Below are 20,658 nucleotides of genomic sequence, written 5' to 3' on the forward strand. Positions count from 1 at the left end.
GATGTTAACAGCAGCTAACATTTACTGCACACTTACAATGGTCCAGGCAGTGCAGCTTCCCACTCAGCCATCCACAGATGAGGGGCTGTCATTAAATGAGATAATGCATGAACTCAATAACGGCTGTATTATTATTGCCCTCATCTCAAGATTATTAGCCCCAAGTGCCAACCTCTGCAGATAAGATGCAACAGGCTCCCTCCCAGCCTGGAGGCAGCTTCCAGCGGAGTTGCCCTGGGTCCAGCCCACACCCGGAGAGAAGGACCACCTGGCTGCCCTGCTGGGCCTGCATCTCTGTCCAGTCATGACATTTGGACATTTGAATTTCACTCTGAAGACACATGCACCTGTGGCCCAACCGGCCTCCAGGAAGGCAGGGCATCCACTTAGTCTAGTGGCGAGGTGTGCCGTTATGTGGTCTCAGTGAGGAGCTCAGGTTTGCTGTGTGCCTTTGGGCTGCTGATCTCAGAGCAGCTGGATCCAAGCGTGGATGCCTGGGCTATAGCCCAGCTCCCGTTAACCTCCTCATCTGCAAAGGGGGCGTAAGAACAATGTCTGTCAGTCCACCTTAATTAGCTCTTTAAAGGTTCCTTCTCCAAAATACAGTCACATTCTGAGGTACTACGGGTTAGGACTTCAACATGTGAATTTTTGGGGGAACACATTTCCAGCCAATAGTGGATCCCCAAGGACAATCAGGATGGTGTTACCTGGAGGAGGAGTGCGTGGGGCAGACAAACCCAGCAGATACCAACCGTAATTCACACAGCTGAGAATAGGAACTGTGAGCACTCTCCAAGACAGGAAGATCTCTTCTGAGTTTAAAAGGAAGAAGCCACAAGAACACTGCAATTTGCCAGCTGGAATCAGCTACCAGCGATCCCACCAGGACAACAACAGCTCGCGTTTTTGGCCTTGACTCTGACTTTTATGGCTTCTGGGTTTTTTCCTTATTATGTTCCTGGTTTCCTCTATCTTTCTGGGCACATGTGACATACTTACAACACTACTTTAAGGTCTTTGCTAATTCCATCATCCCTGTCATTTGTGCATCTGTGTCTACTGATTGATTTTTCCCTCCCCAGGTGTAGGCCATATTTTTCTACAATTTGCATGGCTGGTAATTTTTGACTGGATGCTGGATATCATGACTTTTACATTGCTGGGTGCTGGGTTTCACTGTATTCTTTTAAATACTGTTGTACTTTGTTCTAGCTTGCAGTTAAGTTACTTGAGGTCAGTTTCATTCGCTTGAGCTTGCTTTTCTTACTTACCAGAGTGGCCTTTGGTTTCGGACTAATTTAGCCCTACTGTGATGTGATTCTTTGGAGGCCTTTGCCTGACACCTTGTATATTGTGAGGCCTTTCCACACTGGCTGCAGGGAACATTAACCACTGTGTGAGTTTGAGAATTATTCTGAGTCTGTTACTCTCTGGAGTTGTTTCTGCTGCCAGCCTCAAGGAGCTTCACCCCACACATGCAGAGACCAGTCCTCGGCCAGAGACTCGGGGTGACCCTCCTGCAGAGCTCTGGCTTTCTCTGGGTGGCAGCTCCCTCCTACGGGGCACTCCTACCTGCAAATCCTGGCACCTTGGCTTCTGTGAACCCCAATACCTGCCTCCACTCAGCCGGACTCCAGGCTCTGTTGTTCTCCTTTCCTGTGCTGCAATTCACAAACTGCTTCTAGGAAGCCAGTCAGGCAACTGTAGGGTGCAGCTTGTGTTTCCCTCCTTTCAGGGATCACGGTGCAGAACCACCTGATGTCCAATATCAGAAAACCATTGTTTCATCTGGAGTCCTTACCTATGTTAAGCTCTGCTACTGTTATTTTGTTACATCTTCACAACATCCTAGAAGTCAGACTACTTTAAAAATGAGGAAACTTAGAGTGGTCAGGTAACTGTCCCAGAGTCTGAGAGCTGCCAAGGTCCTGGTCACATGTCTGCCTGATTCCATGAACACTACATGGCACTGTCAAGAACCCAGATGCCCAGCGGTGGAGGGGTCTGAGCGTCCAGCCTCCAGGGGCAAGGCCGTGCAACCTAGATCCAGAGCTGCATCCACTCCAGGGTGCTCCGCCTGCCGACATCCCAGCCCCCAGCTCCAGAGCTCATTTCCTTGTGTACACAGTATGGGGAGGACTGCTTGGTCTGCATTTATATTCACCATCACATTTGCCCATAAGGCACATTGGCGCAGCGCGAAGCATCCTCTACTTAATAGCATATTTGCTCCACGAAGCTGGCTGAAGTTTAACAGCTTGGGTCTGCCTTAATAATCTCCATGGAGCACGCTGAGCAGAGCACCGGGGAGTGTGGAGGCAGAGACCAGGCTATCAGCGTGAGGCCGGTCCAGGAGGTTTCTCAGATTGGTTTTTCAATCTCAAGTCCCTCCTAACCCCACTCGGACTTTATTTTACAAAAAATTTCAAACATGTAGAAAAAAGTAAACACTCATAGACTTGTACCTAGTTCGAACAATTTTGTTTCATACTTTTGTTTGTTTTTTCCTGTAGTATTTTAAAGTAAATGACAAACACAATGACGGTTTACTTCTAAACACTCCGGCATGCATCTCTAAAATATAAGGACATTTTTCCATCTAACCAAATAATACTATTATTACATCTAACAAAATGAATAATAATTTTTAATACCATCTAATACTGGTCTATATTCAAATCCTCTCTTGTTCTGAACATTTTTTAGGGTTGGATCACTAAAAGTAGTTTCCAGCCAAGGACCATGCAGTACGTTTGAATGTCATATTTCTTATAACTTTTAAAATTTAGAACAGTTCTTCTCCACTGACCCCTTCTTGTTCAATAATATTGACTTTTGAAGAGGACAGACCAGTGTCCAGGAGAACGTCCCACCTTCTAGCTCTGTCTGACTGTATTTCTTGTAGTGTCTTTTAACTTGATCCTCAACCTATGTACTGTAAACTGGAAGTTAGGTCTAAAGTCTTGATTGTACATTTTTGTGCTGTGTGACATTGTGCACTGTGACCTGGGCCCCTGATTTGATGCCCAGATCTGCCACTGGATCCAAGAGGCAGCAGGCAGATGCCCCCTGCAAGCTGTGTCCCTCCCTTTTCAATGGGCAACCAATCTGTGACCAAGCCCCTTTCCCTGCATAAAATCTCTACATCCTTGCCCCAGTCTCACTCCCTCTCCCCCAGGAAACAGGCCCCCACTAACTCACCATGCCTTCTGGTATCTCCACCAGGCAAGATTTTGCTGAATTTACCTCTTGAATTTGCTTTGCAAATGTGGAAAGTTTTTTGGAACTAAAAACAAATTAAAAATTTAATTTTCAAGATTTAAAACTGTAATGTTGATTATGTTTTTCATGACACTATCCCAAGATTCTGCCATATCTTGGGGTGGGGGTCACTAGCCTGATCTCCCACTGGTGTATGGGACTGGGCCACTGGGAGCCCAGCATTCTTGGGCTGGTCGTGCCCTCAAGCATGGCACTGATCCAAGTCCTGCAAGATACCTGGGAGGGCAACTGACACCCGTGGCCCAGCCATGCCGACTCAGAAGTTAAAAACGCCAACTGACCACAACCCCTAGGGCTTCTGAAATTGGAGACGGAGCCAGTCTCGAGCTCATGCAACCACAGGGCAATAAACCAGGGCCATGGACTGGACTCAATTTAGAGCCACAAGATGAGACCAGTGCCTGAGCTAGCCGGGGACACTGAAGAACCTTCTCAGAGCTCCAGTGACTGTAGCCACATATACAAATTCTCAGCCAAGCTTGGGCACACATCACAATAACATGACCAAAACCACACTGTCTCAAACACATGGTCTGTGGTCTATCTGGAGTGATCCTCTCACCTCAACCTCCTGGGTAGCTGAGACTACAGGAACATGTCACCATGCCCCAGTAATTTTTTTTTTTTTTGTAGAGATAGGGTCTTGCTATGTTGCCCAGACTGGTCTTGAACTCCTGGCCTCAAGTGATCCTCCTGCTTTGGCCTCCCAAAGATTTACAGGTGTGAGCCACCATGCCTAGCCATACCTGGAGTTTTAAAATTGATTTATAAAAATTCACATGACAGTTTTACAAAAGTATACAAATCCTGCGCCACACTTATCCATTCAGTAGCTCATCCTTATCAGAGTGGAAGTGACAACTGTTCCGGAAAATGTGAACCATAAAGTTATCAAACAAAGGACCTGAAGGCAGGGTCAGATGAGGAAGCACAACTGACCACAGTCACAATAACTTTCGTGTGCAGCCACACCTCGTCCTATGATCCTCAGAGTAACCTTGAGGTTGGCATTATTACCCCTAATTTGTATGTAGGGATATCAGAACCCTAAGGTTTAGAGCACATGAAGAATGTCACGAGGCTGGCCAAGGCCAGGCCTCTGAGGTCTGCTGGGCCCTCGAGCCCCTGGATTTTCACTGGAACATGCCATCTCCACCAACACAGAACCAGACAAGCAGAATAAAACTGCGCATTAAAGAGAAGGTAAGTGTCATCAAAATCTGCTTTCCAGGTTTCCTTTGCATAATTCCAAATTCCTAGCAAGGCCAATAAGGCCCTTCTACTTTTGCAGCCTCATTTTGTGTCACTTACCTGCTGTTCCCTGTGCTTCAGCCATACTGGCCTTTCAGTTCTTTGAAGTGTTTGTGTTCCTTCCCATGCACGCCCTTTGCACAAGCTGTTCCTCCTCCAGCTCACCTGGCTGGTTTCTGTGTATCCTTAAAGTCTAAGCTTATACTGTTTTCTCAGGGAAGCCCTTCTGGAGCCAGAGCCGGTCAGGCCTCCGCGGCCTTCCTTCATCTCGGAGCACTCTACTTCTCCTGGACGGCCCCTTCATAGCTGCTTCCTCTTCAAGGGGTCAGAGTCACCAGGTCATGACTCCAGGGTCTGAGCCCCTGAGGTTTCTGATTTCCCCAGAAGTTTTCAGTGCACACCATTGCCCTCTGTGGGATTTAAGTTCCTAAATCAGTAAAGCAAGACCTGTAACTTTCTATGAATCAGTGGTTGATTTACCAGGACTGTTACATCACACACATCCTCTTGAACATAGCATGTTCTCTCTCACCCACAAAAATTGAAAAGCTCCGCAGTCATTCCAAACTGTTAACTTACCCTGCACTCTGGGTGGAGTGTTGACATGGCCCCAGCTCAGCGTGGCCCTGAGGACAGGTGATGCCCATTCTCCAGCAGGACAGTGGCCCACCTGGCCTTTCCCAGGCCCTGTGGCTACTCCTTTCCACCTTCTCCCCCGCAATCCTTGACAGCTCCAGGCTTACTGCAGTTGTCACGGACACTTGGGGGCCTGAAAGAGAGCAGGACACCCAGTTAGTATGCCATGAACCTAAATTTACTCCATTTAAAAGGCTGCCTTCAACTCTTGGGGCTATGTCCCTTCTCCTTTTCTTGGTGTTTACTGTCTATTCTTTCCTGAAATTATAGTAAAAATACATAGACGTGTGTTAACTTTTTCCTTGGAGCAGTCTGAATCCCCCAGCTTTTACTGGTGTGGGGGACGAGTCTGAGAACGACTCCCACACAGGGTGAAGACCAAGTTCCTGCAAGCTCAGTCTCTGCTCCAGGCCTGGCCTGGGGTTTCCTTTGCCGGATCCCTCGTTCCCCCTGGAGTTCTACTGAACTAGCAGAAGAAGTGGGCGCAAGCCCAGGAGGGCTGAGGTTGCAGGGCCTTAGCAGCGCTCTGCCGGCTTTTTCCTCCCGGCCTCTATGGATAACTCCACTCTTCAACACTCAAGCCAGAGGCCACCTCGTCTGGCAGGCAGGCCCTCAGCGGCGCTGTGCCATCTCTTTCCACCCCATTGGGTGTCCTTGCCCAGGCACTAAGGGCCAGCCTACACGGATGCGCGGTGTAGGACGCCTTGGCTCACCTGTGCGCTGTTACTTTACTCATCATCTCCCGCCCTGCAGCCGGCAGGCTGGGCGCTCTCAGCACACTCAGGCTCGGGCTAGGTAAGTGCTCACTTAAACTGAGCGAGAGAATGGACCGCGCGCTCCGGAAGGCTCCTCCCAGGGGCTGTCCACCAGGGAGGAACCTGAATTGGGGACATTACATCCCCAGGCGCCGGTCTAACCTGGCGCTGAGCCGGCTGCTCGTTTCACATGGCCTAGAACCCCAGTCATCACCGTTCCCGGCCCCGGTGCTCCAGGGCGCGCCCCTCTCCCCGTGTGAGAGCCAGTCCCCGAGGGCTCCCGACCGCAGGGAAGCCCGCGGACAGTGAGCAGACGGCTGCCCCGCGGGTGCGCGAGGTCGGGGCCCGGCGGGGCGCGTTGGGCTCGAGCGGTCCCGGGGAGGCCGCGGGGTCGGGCCGGGCGCGCGAAGGCGGCGCGCAGCTCAGCCCCGGCCGTCCCGCCTCTCGCCGGCGTTCCCGGCCTTTCCCATCCGGCCCGCGACGCTCCGCCCGCCCCGTCCCACATGACACCGCCTCCGCCGCAAACTTTTTCCTCCCCATCCTGCCGCGGCTCGCGAGGAATGGAAAATGGCGGCCTAGGCGCGGACTTTCCTGCCCGACCGGCGGCGGCTCTGGCGGCGGCGCCCGGGCCCGCGCGGCACCATGACGCGCTGGGTGCCCACCAAGAGGGAGGAGAAATACGGCGTGGGTGAGCAGCGCAGCCCGGCTTCGCGCGGGGCCCCGCGCCCGCCACTTGCCGAACTTCCCGGGCGGGCTGGGCGCGCGCGGCCGGGCGGGGCGGGGGTGCCCGGACGCCTGTTGCCGCCGACCCCGGGCGGCGCGGGCGGGACGCAGAGCGGTGGCGCCGGCCGGGGAGAGGCGCTTCCGCCCCGAGCCCGCGCCGCCGCCCCGCGGGCAGAGCCGAGCACACCCCGGGGCCGGCCGCCCGCTGGTCCTGCGCCTCCCGGCGGGTAGTGCCCCGCTCGAGCCCGGTGGCGCCGGGCCGGGGACACGCGGGGGTGGGGGCGGGCGTGTCACTCCCGAGGGTGTCCCCTCCAATATACAGTTCTCCGGCACCTCCGCCTCCCGGGTGCCCCAGCTCTGCCCACAGCGCAGCCATCAGTTTTGCTGGGCCTGGGCAGGGAAGCCCGGGGGGCATTGTTCTGCTGAGCCTTTTTGCTTCTTGGAGGAACTTGTGTTGGCGTCTGGAGCTTCGGATGGACAGTTTCATGATGCAATGGTCAAAACTAAGAATTCCGCTCTTCCCCAGCGGGGAAAGGCGTGCGCGACCTTGGCGGTCCTGCAGTGCACGGTGTCCGACCCTACAGAGAAGAGGAGCGGAGCGGCCGCGCGCTCCAGTGTCCCTGAGGCCCAGGGACCGGTTCGGGAGGGCGGGGCCTGTTTTTGCTCCGCTGCTCTTTGTCGTTTCCCGAGGGTGAGTGGTGGAGGGAGTCAGGTTGCAAGTTTACTTTTCGACCCGAGTACACATTCCAGAGAGGGAGGCTTCCCTTAATGGCTAAACAAACAGACCCCTGAGCCTTGCTGCAGGCTGCTGCCCTCCTCACCGGGGTCTGCGCCTGGCCTGCCGAGGACTGTAGGTTGCTGCTTTCTGTTAACGTGCCCCCTCCTCTCAGGTCTGGGCTGTGGCTGCTCTCCTGGGTCCCCAGTCTTCCCAGTTCGTTTCATTCTCACTTTCCTCCTGCCCCACAGTGCAGAGGAGACCTGGGCCGCCTTCCTCATGTGGCCGAACTCTGCCGGTTTGGAAGGCCTTTTGCGATCTCGCCTCCCCTCCTCCCCAGGTTTCACCTTCCTGGGACATGTTCTCATCAGCAGCTCTGCTTCAATCCAGCAGCCTGTCCGGCCCAGTCTGTGTCTTGCAGGTGCTATGCCTGCACCAGAAGTGACTTGCCCGCCCCCTCTGCTCACCTGGTTCAAAAACTGGCTCTCTGAGTTTGAGTTTTGAGAGGCTTCCTGGCAGCTCTTGTCCTCAAGGGCTCTCTTCTTTTTGTGAACTGGTTACTTATCTCTGTTAAGTGTCAGTGACAGACAGTGGGCCCTGACCATGGAGCTGGCTAGACAGTTGCCATGGGAACAGTCCTGGGACAGCCCTGGGTCCCCTGTGGGCCCACACTGGGCTTGTTCCACATGCAGGGCTGCAGGGTCTCCTTGATTCAGGATCACATGGCTGAGCTTCCCCTCATTTTGCAGATGAGGAAACTGAGGCTCACACAGCTTCACGAAGGTCCACCGCAGAGCTCTGCTTTCTGACTCTGCAGACCTGGTGTGTGACCAGCACCCTGTACACCTCCCAATGGATTCTGTGTAGGGCACACGCTGATAGAAGTGGCCCTGTCAATCTGCATCTGGGGAGGGAGGTTTGGAGTGGAGATTCCAACTGAGAGGGCTTCACTGTGGTGACAGTGGGGATCCCTGCTGTGGAGAGAGCTGAGGACGGACTCACATGGAGAGATGGAGAAGCTGCAGCAGGCAGGGAGAGGCAGAGGCAGGCGGGGAAGCAGCATCCTACGGCCATGTCTAGGAGGCAGTGAGCAACTCTGGTGCCAGCTGAGGGCTCGCTCAGCTTGGTCCTGGGCAGTGGGAACTATCGTCACTCCCATTTTACAGAGCAAGGAGAAGGTACATTGTCGGCCCGTGCTTACTCCCCTAGTGAGTGTTACATCCTGGGTTTGAAGCGTGGCTCCTGGGGGTCAGCTGCCACCATGTCCTGTGCTCGCCAGCTGATGAGGGGCATCTCCTTGGGACACCACATTTAAAAGAGACTTCGATACCCTTCATCTGCTCCCAGGGTGACCTGGATGGTGCCATTGAGGACCCTGTAGCGTGGGATGACCATCTGGAGAAGACCAAAGGGAATGTCACAGGTGGGGTGAGCAGGGTCTCCTCACTGGAGCAGAAGCTGTGGGTCAGAGCATGGCTGTGCCCTTCCCCATTAAGTCACATGCCTTCCAGAAGCTTCACCAGCACTCATAGCAGTAGCTTCTAACATCATACCTCCTGCTGATACTTTGGTTTTAAGAAAACATGTTGGATTTAAAAAAATTTTTTTTAATTGCATGAAAAAAAGAGAATACTTTGTGTTGGAAAGTTTTCAAAGAAGAAGAGTAGATAGGATGGTCTTGCCAGGAAATTCCAGGAAGGATGTAAGTGACTGTCAGGTAGAGGAGAGGGTGGGGCTTGCTCTGCTCTACCCAGACAGCTGAGCTGGGTGGAAGTGACAAGATGGGACACTCTAAACAACTAGGGCCCCATTGGGGGGCGGGTGGGGAGGCTGGACCTCCCCAAGTGGGGCAGAAGGGGAGCTGAGGATGAGCGAATCAGGGTCATCCTAGCTGCTCTACTCGGCTGGGAGTTTGCACAGGGAGGATTTTAGTAGTTCTCAAGAAGGGAGCTGACTGGGGAAGGATATGGGTGCTGGAAGGTAGCGATTTATTCCTAGTAGATAATTCCCACTAGATAATTGTTTCCGCATAAGGGAAAATTACTGGAGCTCCCCCTTACCAACCTCAGCATTATTTTTGGGAGCCTAACAACAGGTCTATGTTTCCCTCTAGGGGCTCTGGTGGGTCTGTGGGTGGGCCATGCTTCCACTTTGGCCACTTGGCCCATGAATGAATCACGAGCTCATTGTTTGCAAGAACTTGGAAACTGTTAGAAGCATTGTTTATAAATGAGACACTTCAGTTATTTATTTATTTTGTAAAATGGGAAAGGAGTAAACAGCTGATCTGTGGCTCCTTCTGCAAAGGCAGGAAATGCTGGTTCCCTGTGACTCATTCCATGGGGAAGGGCTGCCTGTGAATTTACCAGGCGGTCCCCTCCATCTCCCCTTGAGTTTGGTGTGTCCTGCTTAGGACCTGGCATTTTAACACAGGCATAAACCCTGACTTAGCTGTCACAATGGCCAGATGATCTTTCCCATCACTCTACCCCGGCCCCTCCAGCTAGGCAGAGCCTTATGTCCCGGCATCAATAAAATTACGTTCCTGTGGATCCTGCTCCTAAGATTAGGTGAAACAATGCGCCGTGTCCTAGAGTCACACATGAGGACAGTGTGCTCACATCTCAGTGATGGTGTGGAAGGCAGAGTAATGGTCCCCAAAGGTGTCCATGCCCTAATCCTCAGGCCCTGAGAATATGACATGTTACACGGCAAAGAGACTTGGCAGATGTGATTAAGGTTATGAACCTTGAGATGGGGAGATTGTCTGGGATCATGTGGGCCCAGGGAACTTTGGCTGGTCATGGAAGAAGGAGTCAGAAGAGGGATTCCAAGCCTGGGAAGGATTCAATGCACAGTTGCTGGTCCTGAGATGTAGGGGCTCACTTGCGAGGACCAGAGAGAGCCCACAGAAAGGCGGCCCCCAGCTGACAATCAGCAAGGAAACCTTAGTCCTTCAATCACAAAGAACTAGATTCTGTCAACACTATGAGGAGCTTGAAAGTAGATTAATCCCAGAGCCTCCTGATAAGATCCCAGCCAGCCAACACTCTGAGCCACTGGGCATCTGACCTGTAGAACTGTGAAATAATGAATCTGTGTGATTTTAAGCTGCTAAGGTTGTGGTCATTGGTTACGACAGCCAGAGACAGCCAATATGGATGATGGGGAGCAGCTTGGGGGGCAAGGTTCTCCTTTCTACCCTTGAGCTCTGTTGCTAAGTTGATTGAAGACAGTGAACCCAAGTATGCTCTTCACTCTGGCCTCTTCCCAGTAGAGCTCTCACACGGACGGGGTGGGGTGTTGGCACTATAGACACGTATAAGTCCGGGCTCTTACTCGTTATGGGACCCTTGAGCAAATTACTCATTTGTTCTTAGCCTCAGTATTCTCATGTATAAAGTGGAGCTACGCCTGCCCGCTACAAAGACTTGTGAGATGATATTGGTGGAGCACTTAACACAATGTTTGAGATGTGCCAAGCATTGAATGCAGCATCACTTTCATTAATTTTTTTATGTAATAAAACGCAAAGTTTAGAAATGTAGTGACAAGCAACTTCTTGTTTGGGCTTAACAGTCACGGTTGCTGGAAAAATGCTTTTCTTCAAAAGTTCACTTCTTAATGGTGTGGTTTTGTCTCTTGACTGGGGGGAAGTCACATTTGCTTGGTGTGGGGAGCAGGACTGGTCTGTGCCCACGTTAGCTCTGAATGATGATAATTGCTGGGAATAGTGTAATATCCAAATAAATTTGGGAGTGTGGGAGGTGAAGAGAGATGTCTTTTGTTATCTAGAGTAGCAAGCAAGCTGCTACTTTGGGGAAGAAAAATTAAATTTGATCATAAGTAAATAGAAACGTAGACACTTTCATTCACTGAAGTTGCAGCAAAACCAAATTAGGGCATATTATATTTCTACAAACCTGATTTTACTTGGGAAACATTATAAAAAATTTAAATTTATTGCTGTGCCAGGGTTTGCCTAGAATATCAGACATCTGATAAGGATTGCCTGAGGGTATGCTGTAGTTCTTTTTCTTATTCTTTAATCACCTCTGTGGATGCAGGTGGTGACTACATGGAGAAAGAAATAGGCCAAGTCCTTTGCTAGGTGTGGCGGACACACAGCAGGGCCGGTGCTAAGGCAAGTGCGCCTGAGCATGTTCTTTCTCCCCCCCAGTCCCTCTCCCTCTCTCTCCCTCAGTTCCTTCCTTCTTCTCTTTCGTTTACTTTGAATTTCAGGAAATTATAGCCACATGCAGTTGTAGGGAATAATTCAGAGAGAGCCTGAATTACCAGTTTCCCCCAAGGGTACATTGTGCAAAACTGTAGTACAGCATCAGAGCCCGGAGGATGTTGACTATTGACATTCACACAGCGAGACACCTCAGCACCGGGACCCCCATGTTGTCCTTTTATGGCCACACCCCTCCCCCATGCCCCCTGCCCCAAATCCTGACAACCATTAATCTGTTCTCCATTTCTATAATTTTGTCATTTCAAGCATGTTACATAGGTGGAATCACACAGGATGTCACCTTTTGGGATGGGCTTTTCTCACTTGGTGTAATTCTCTGGAGATTCATCAGGTGGTTGTTTCTCTGAGGCGTGTCCCTTTTCATTGCTGAGTTGTGTTCCATGGTGTGGATCTGCCACACACTGTCTACCTGTTCACCTGTGGAAGGACATCTGGGTTTGGGCTGTTGCGAATAAAGCTGCTGTGAGCATAAGTCATTTTCTGGGATAATGCCCAGGAGTGCAGATGCTGAGATGTATGCTCCTGGGATGTTTAGCTTTTTAAGAAACTGCCAAACTTCTCCAAAGTGGCCGTACCAGTTTACATTCCCACCAGCATTGTGTGTGTGATCTAGCTTCTCCCAGCCCTCACCATCATTTGTCATTGTCCCTGTTTATTTTAGCCAGTCTCATAGGTGTGTAGTGGTCTTACATTACTATTGGCATTTGTATTTGGCCTATTGCTGCCCTTCCTTGAGTGACATCTTGGTCTAATTTGGGAGCCAGTGTGTAGGGGCCTGTGTCTCGGCAGCTGACCGAGGGGGTGCTGGCGGGGGCCTGGCAGGAATGGGCTGCTGAGCTGTGAAATTGCTGAGCATGTTTCTGCGGAGGGGGGCCTCTGCGTCCAGCTAGAAAAGACTTCGTGGGGTGGGAGGCCGAGTGGGCAGGTCCAGCAATGTGGAAATAACAACGCTTCCCACCGCTGGCGCTGGTCCAGATGTTCACTTTTCAAACTTCAGTGTATGGAGAAGGTCTTCAGGGAGGAAGCAATGAGGAGGTGACCCCGTGAGGGGTCCAGACGGGGCACCTTCTCTTGCTTGTGGCCCGGGCAAGCCTTTGAACTTCTTCTAGCCTACTGTCCCCATTTTCTAAAAGGGATGGTAATGCTTGGCCTTGAGGTTGTAGAAACCGGTGTGCCTTGATGCAGCTTGGAAACCTTGCTTTGCAAACAGCAGTAGCGCTCTTCCTACCTTTGCTTTTGTTGATATGACGGGAAGTGCTTTCTGGCTGGCTTGGAAATCAGTGTGTAAAGTGTGTGTCTTAGTGTGCTGTGGCTGTCATGACAAAGCGCCACAGATGGGGTGGCATAAACCTCGGAACTTTATTTTCTCACAGTGCTGCAGGCTAGAAGTGAGGTATCCTCAGGGTCGGTTTCCTCTGAGACCGCTGTCCTTGGCTTGCAGACTGTGTCTTCTCACCGTCGTCCTGCTGTGTGTGTCTGTGTCCTGATTTCCTCTTCTCATAAGGACACCAGTCAGACTCCATTAGGGCCACCCGAAAGACCGAATTTTAACTGAATCGCCCCTTTAAAGACCCGGTGTCCAGATATGTCACAGTCTGAGGTGCTGAACTTCTGAGGTTAGAACTCTGACATAAGATTTGGGGGAACACAATTCAGCCCATAATAGTATGATTTTGATAAAGTAAGATTCTTCATCCAAGGTTTCCCTCTGTCTTTAGTGGCCTTTGATTTTTTTTTTTTTTCCCCCTGCCTTTTCTTCCCTCCCGAGGCTCGCAACTCTAATTTACTTCTGTGTTCAGACCTGGAAATCCTTGTAGTCAAGTTAGTGACAGAACGAAACAATCAGGTAGTCTGAGACCCAAACAGGAACTCGAGTAGCTCTCTGAGTGTGATGGTTCTCCCGTGAGGACAGCTCTTCCTTGGGGACAGTCTCATCCAGCTGGACCCGCCTGGGCTTCATCTGCATTTCGTGTTAGGATGTTGACACATCCTGCTTGGACTCATTTCCAGTTTCTTACCATTTCTGTTTTTGTAGAATAGCATGAGTAGGGGGGCCAGCCTCACTCTGGTTCTGGAATCCCATTTCTGCGGCGATGGCAGAGTGGCCTTTGGTGCTGGTATTGCACCTTCACCGTCCCAAGGCTGTCCCACCGCACAACTCCAGGGGGCGCTATTCACACTGCAGTCCACGAAGCTGGCTCCCCTCCCAGTCACATCACAGCCCTCAGTGACATTGCAATCATAAGAGCACTTTAATTTCAGGAGCTAATGGGGCAGGGGAGGGGGCTTGGCTTGTGACAAATAAATGATGCTGGGCTTCTTGGTGATCGTTTACAAGCACCGTGCTGTCCCTGTGCTCGGCAGTCATCCACTCACTTGCATGCAGGTGGGAAACTGATTATACACACGGGTGCTCCCTGTCTTCGAAAGGCAGATGGCTTCACTCCAGACAGATGTCTGTCAGCTTGTTAAATTTTCATTTGGGTGCCTTGAGGAGAAAAGGGTTCTTTCTCTCAGGATGTGATGTGTGCCATCAAAAGATCTCAGGTTTGGGGTTGTAGACATCTGTTTCTGAACATCAGCTTTGTGTCTTATTAGGCAAGTGACCTTGGGTGAGTTATCCATCTTAATCCTGAGTTTTTTCTTTGTAAATTTGGTGATAACACCAACCTCTTTGGGTAGTTCTGAGGATAAAGAGATAATCTAGCAGGAACCTTGCTCCTGGTCTGTGCTTGATAATGTTCGTTTCTTTCGTTCTTGATTGATTGTTTTGTAAGTGGGAGCCTTCTGTTGCCTGAGCCTGAATCTCTAATTCAAGCCTTTCCTGGATGTCCAGTGTGGACCTGTTGCTTCTGTAGCCCCTTTCTGTTCCAAGGTGAGGGTCAGAAAAGTTTTAACCTCCGCTCCAAAGTCCAATGGGAGGCGAGAGTTCTCACTGATTTCAGGGAGTCCTGTAGGGACAAGATGAAGGTGGATCTCCAAAACCTCTCTGGATAAATCTCTGATCAGGAACGTCATTCTGAGTCTTTATCCTGATGCAATTGCTGTTTAGAGTTATTTAGGGTGTGACTTTCTGCTGCATTTCCTCCGGAGTGTGATGCAAAATTTAAATGCTATCTTGAATGATTTGTTGAACTTAGTTACATTAGGTACACTTTTATATATAAATGTAACAATTGTGATTTCCTTTCTGAATTAGTGTTGCCCAGCAGCTGTGAAAAACAGCTCCAACATTTTGCTGGCTTCATAGGATGAAAGTTAGTTTTTCATTTGTGTCATAGTCCAATTGGGTGACTTCTCCACCCTGCCATTGAGGGACCCCTGCTCCTTTGATTCTGCCAATCTGCCCTCCATGAGATTCTTGGGCTCCTGGCATTCAACTTGTGGATGGGGAAAGACAGAGATGAAGGACAGCACATGGGAGATTTCTTCCTGGCCGGGGCTGGAGGTAGTGCCCGTCCCTTCTGCTCACGTTCCTTCACCCTGACCTCTGTCCCTGGCCAGACCTGCAGCAGGTGGGGTTGAAAGTGTAGTCTGGTTGTGTGCTCTGCAGGAAGAGGAGAACGTGGATGGTGGTGGTCTCTTCCTATTGAAGCTTATTTTGTATTAATTGGGAAGAGTGTTAGGATGGACCTTTTAGCATCATTGGCACCGAGGGCAGACATTGTACATCCTCACACCTGAAAGTCACTTGGGAGAACAGATGTTCGTGTCTCTACAAAGACAAGAAGTGATGCAAAGGAGGACAGCTGCTGCCTTTTTCCTTTGTGTGTATTTTGCTACTTACGTCCTGTAGATTTCAAGATGTTCCTCGGGGTGTACTGAGCCCAGGAGCAATGCTTTTTTGTGTTTGTCTGGCGGTTCTTATTGTCACCATCCGAGACTGGACGCACCCCCAGATCCTGTTCTGAGTCTGTAGAATTCTTTTGGCATCAGAAGGCCAAGTGCCAAAACCTCTAATGAGAACTGTGCCTTTGTTTCTAAGTGTTGCTGTTTGTCTCTTTGTAGAATGGAATCTTTATATTCTGAAATAACACTGGTCTTTATGACTAGGCATGCACTGAAAAGCTATGAAGTCAAATCAGTGAGAACTGCAGTGACTTCAAGTTAGGTGCGGGGACGTCATAGTGTGGTGTAGACAGCCCTGGATTGGGAGCTCAAGTACTTGGGTCCGGTGTTCCTGGGCAGGTCCAGCACTTCTGTGTGTCCCTCAGCTGTGCCAGGGGAGTAAGTGAGACAGTGTATGTGGAAGGCCTTTCAGAGGAGAAAATGTTACTCGATGTCAAGTTACTCATATTAAATTATTATGTGATCAATATTAACTTATTATAGAGAAAATATGAAATTTCTGGTGATTGTTTTAACACATTGATGCCACACTAGAAAAAAAATTTTTTTTCCTTAGGGCCACTGGTGTTCTCTTATGAAAATAGAATAAAAATTTCAAAAACAAAACGATCCTTTCTAATTTAACAAAAATTTGTTATTTTTTTTATTGTTTTTTGTGCATGAGTTCTATGCAATTGCATTGTCAATATTAATTGTAACAATAAGAACATCAACAAGTAAAATATTCACGAACTAATCACAGGGTTTTGCCCAGGGGGCCCTGCATCACGTAACACGTATGTTACAACATGGCAGTGTGAGTTGCCTGCGCACCACGCAGCTCCCAGGGTAAAGAGATGTGTGAGAGTTACATACGCGAGGCCCTGGGCTCAAAACTAGCGTGTGTTAAATACAACTCACATGGCAGTTAATGTGTTAAATCGGAAAAGGCAGTGTAGCATTGTGAGCTTTACTCTCCCTGAAGTTTTGTACTTTTCATTTATTGCTAGACAAGTTGCGGAGTAATTGATTCCTGTTGTGAGTAGATGGGCATTCTGCGTAGGCAGCCAAGCCGGGCAGTGGAGCCTGTGTGTCGGGGTGAGTGTGATGAAGGTGGGGTGTCTCCGCCTCGGTTATGAAAGCATCTGAAGCCAGAGAGAAACGACAGGAAACTCTGCCTTCAAGTAACCCCTTTCTTCCCTCCTTCCTCCTCTCCTTCCTCCCCTCCCACCTTCCTTCCTTCCTGTTTGCCTGCCAGCTCTGTTCGTAGACACTGGTGATCCAAGCTGTGCTCATGGGGCATGTGTGCTGGTACAGCCAGCAGTCCCCTATCTGATACTCTTGAGCCCCTAGTGATGTTTCAGAGTTCGTTTGTCACAGCGAGAGAGGTGACAGCTGTGCGTGTGGCTCCCATGCCGGACACCCCCCCGGCAGGTCCGGGCCCCGTGGTCCGGCACGTGGGCGCTGCTGCCGCGAGTGTGTGAACATTCACGATATGAGGGAAATGGTCCATAATTAGCCTCCTCTCTGCTCAGGCTACGTGTTTGCCATTAAATGAATTACAAAAAACCCGTTGGGTTTTGGAACTTTGGGGGATTTCAGGGCTGTGGATAACGTATTGTGAATCATATTTTTTCCCTGCCTAAACAGCCACATTCAGTTTTCGTCTTCTTGGAGTCCATCATCCGTTCCGGGCTCTCGGGTTCTCTGGTCAGGTGCTCTCAAGCTCCAGGTGGCTGCCACCAGTCTGGGATCCCTTTCAAATGCGCTTCGTGCCTTCTTGGCCCCGTTTCCTGATACACCCTGTCCAGCGCGTGCCGGCTGGTCCTGGGGCGCAGCCTGCCATTTCCTGCTCTCTTGCCTCGCTGTGCAGGGCCGGCGCCGGATTTGACTTGTTCCCCAGGCATCACAGGCCCCTCACGTCAGCCTCCTGGTGCCTTCCCCTCTGGAAGAGACTCTTCCCTTTGTTCCGCTCCCGGGCTGTGGGGCAGGCACCTGCGAGGGCCGAGGGCCCAGTGAGAGTGGTCCTGCTGCCCTGGAGTCTGGGAGTCCTGAGCAGAAGGGGTAGGGAGGTGAGCTCTGGTCAACATGGCACAATGGTTAGGACCTTGGGCTTGGAGCAGGTGGCCCCAGATCTGGAAGAGAGACTCAGCCCTGCCGAGCGGGAGCCTGTGCTGCCTGCTGAGCCACCTGCCTGAGTCTGGGTGCCTTGTCCCTGCAAATATTAAATGACATTGACACAGAGGAGAGGCTTCCAGGGAGGCTGCCCATGACGGCTGGCCTGCAGTGGGGGCTCGCGTCCCCCCGCGCTGCCTACCGTGTGTGGCCATAGCCCTGGCCCAGCTTGCTCCCTGTCCAACGCCGAAAACAGCACTTTCCACCTCACAGAGTCACTCGCAAGTTACATGAGCTAATTCATGTCAAGCCTCCTTTTCAGCCTCCACACCACTGACATTCTGGGCCACGTAACTTGTCCTGGGGAGCCGTCCTGCACCTTGCAGGGTGCTTAGCAGCGTCTACCCAGTACATCCCGGGAGTAGCACTTTCCCTCCAGTTGTGACCAGCCAAAAGGTCTCAGACCTTTCCCAGTGTCCCAGGGCAAGGTGGCCTGACTCGTAGTGGACACTTAATAGTCGCTTGCTGTTATTATTGTTACTGTGCTATTAGCAGCGAGGTCTCTTCTGGCTGTTTGGGAAGAAAAGGTGGAAATCTGAATGACTTGGTCCTTGAAGGGTGTGCATGTGGTCAGGGAGGACTAGGAAGAGGATAGAAAGACTTGAGGGAGTTGGGGGCACTTTGGCCAAGCCTTCTGGCTGCCCAGAGATTGCTAGAAACCTGCTGTGTTTCTTTCTCTTTCCGAGAGTCACACACGAGCTTTGGTTGAGGTCAGGTCTTAGGAATGACGTGCAGGTTGATCGGGGAATTGGGGACCATCCCAAGATTTTCTTTAGGAGGTACCGATCGGGCTGCCCCGCGTCCTTCATCAATGCAGGGACTTGAGCATTCGCTCCTTGGAGTTTTATTTGCTGGAAAAAAGGCACCCATCAAGCTTTTTTTTTTTTTTTTTGAAATAACTTATTTTCTTTAACATAATTGACTTTACCAGGGGCAAATAATGGTTTAGTAGGAGGGAAATGTGATTATTTTTCTTCCAAATTGCTGTGTGTCTGTCAACTTCACGATATTTATTTTCACATCCTCCTAATGTCATGTATGTTCTTTGGCCCATTTTTCAAAGGCAGGAATGGCCTTGTTCCTCCAGGCACCATGAGCGGGGGGCCAAGTTTCTTCAGATTGTTCTTGGGGGATGTTGCTTTGAGGATCAGCCCGGGGAGGCCACGAAGAGGGAGAAGTGGGGCTGGGAACCATAGTGGAGACCCCTGTGTGTGGGAGGGATGAGATTAGTTGGGTGGCCCTGATCATGGCCTGTGGCATTTTCATCCCCTGGCCACCAACCCCTGTTTCTCTGAGGGGCTTAACCTTGTGTGTTCTGGCAGGCCACGGTGCCTTTGCACATGCTCTTCTGTTTGCCTGGAAATGCCCTTTATTTACCCTCTACCCGTCTAGCTTTTCCAGGCTCAGCTCTACTTGTTCTACCCAGTTTGAATGAGCCATCCTCCCTCCCCATGTTGCTCCGTATAGTTCTCCAGCTCTTGGCCTCAAGCCATCCCCCTGCTTCAGCCTCCTGCAGTGCTAGGATCACAGACGTGAGCCACCGCGCCTGGCCTGCTCCCTGCAGTTCTACAGCATACTTCTGCTCCAGTAGTTGGTGGCTCCACACTCATGTCTCCTGCTGGACAGAGGGCCCCTGAGGGTGAGGGCTGAGTTGTGTTGCTTCCTCTATTCCCAGCACCTGCTTGGCCCCTGGCACACCTTGTTGAATGAAGACAAAGGCACAGATTTCATCTCAGTAAAATGTCACCAGCTGCCTAGAGAGTTGCGAGCTTCCTGTTGCTAGGGAGCTGTCTCCCTGGGTGGGGTGCCACTTCCAGGACTGCGGCAGAGTCAGCTCGGGAGTCCAGTGGGTGACGGGTTAATGGCCTGGAAGCTCCTTCCACCCTGACTGTGGAGAGCTACCTGAAAGGGGGCTCTGTCCAGGTGGGCTTCCTGAATTAGGATGGGTGCTGGGTAAATACTTGATGATGTTGGGTCGGGCAGTTCAGCTACACAACTCTGTTCATGTGTTCTTCAGATAGTCTGGGGACATCACTAGTGTTTCTGTGACTTTATAGGTCCTAGAACCTCTCCTTAAATTTCCTGTCTCTCAGCATTGATACAAAGTCGGTTGTAAGTTCCTCCTTAATACACTGCTTCAGTAAAACACCTTGTTAGTCCAGTTGTTGGGATATTAGACGGCAGTGACTGGATTAGCTGGAGGGAAAATAGGACAAGTGGGTTTGCAGTTGTGGGACCCTGTGAGGCTTTGAAGAGCTTTTGGGGCCTGTTGTCATCTGTAAAGTGAGGCTCCTGGCACCAGCCTTTCCTGCCCCCAAATATAGTGATGAACAGCTAATGAAATCAAGGTAAATAGTATATACTAAAGTACTTTGTCATTGTAAAGCATGAAGCAGCTAAAAGGAACAGTAAGACATTTCTTTTCAGATCAGAGATTGGTAAACTTTGTCTGTCGAGGTCCGGATAATAAATACTTAGATTTTGCAGGCTAAGGGGCAAAATTAAGGGTATGTTAAAAAATTCACTATAGAATTACTATATGATGCAGTGATTCCACTCCTAGGTATATACCCAGAAGAATTAAAAACAGTTCAAACAAGTAGTTATACACAAATGTTCATAGCAGCACTATTCTTAAAATGTAGAAACAGCTCAAATGTCCATCAGCAGATGAATGGATACACAAAGGGTGGTATATCCAAACAGTGGAATATTATTCAGGCATGAAAAGGAATGAAGTACTGATTCATGCTACAACGCGGATGAAGCTTGACAACATTATGCTAAGGGAAAGAAGCCAGTCACAGGAGGATGTATATCACATGATTCTATTTATATGAAATGTCCAGAACAGGCAAAGCCATAGACACAGAAAGCAGTTTAGTGGTTGCCAGAACTGGGGGACAGGGTAATGGGGTGTGGCTTCTTAATGGACGTGGAGATTCCTTTTGGGGGATGAAATGTTTTAGAACTGGATAGAAGTGGTAGTGTTACAACATTGTGAATATGCTAAATATTAAATGCTTTTTAAT

General features: G+C 50.3%; 1 protein-coding gene and 1 long non-coding RNA gene across 2 annotated transcripts in view; one reads left to right on the top strand and one right to left on the bottom strand.

Annotated features, from left to right (window-relative positions):
- Positions 1-4,870: 4,870 nt before the first annotated feature.
- Positions 4,871-6,098, bottom strand: LOC138376602 (uncharacterized). Its single transcript, XR_011231672.1, has 3 exons — positions 5,886-6,098; positions 5,116-5,305; positions 4,871-4,946 (listed from the first exon to the last, which is right to left on the bottom strand). It is a non-coding gene; the product is annotated as an uncharacterized lncRNA (long non-coding RNA).
- Positions 6,099-6,503: 405 nt separating this feature from the next.
- The window catches only part of DOCK1 (dedicator of cytokinesis 1), a 470,019-nt gene continuing 455,864 nt past the window's right edge, over positions 6,504-20,658 (top strand). The window contains exon 1 of the mRNA XM_069460828.1: positions 6,504-6,615. Within this exon, the coding sequence (XP_069316929.1) occupies positions 6,570-6,615 (46 nt within the window). The 5' untranslated portion in view covers positions 6,504-6,569. The remainder of the gene's footprint in view (positions 6,616-20,658) is intronic.

This window comes from Eulemur rufifrons, chromosome 28 (assembly GCF_041146395.1).
Source record: "Eulemur rufifrons isolate Redbay chromosome 28, OSU_ERuf_1, whole genome shotgun sequence".
NCBI classification, from domain to species: domain Eukaryota; kingdom Metazoa; phylum Chordata; class Mammalia; order Primates; family Lemuridae; genus Eulemur; species Eulemur rufifrons.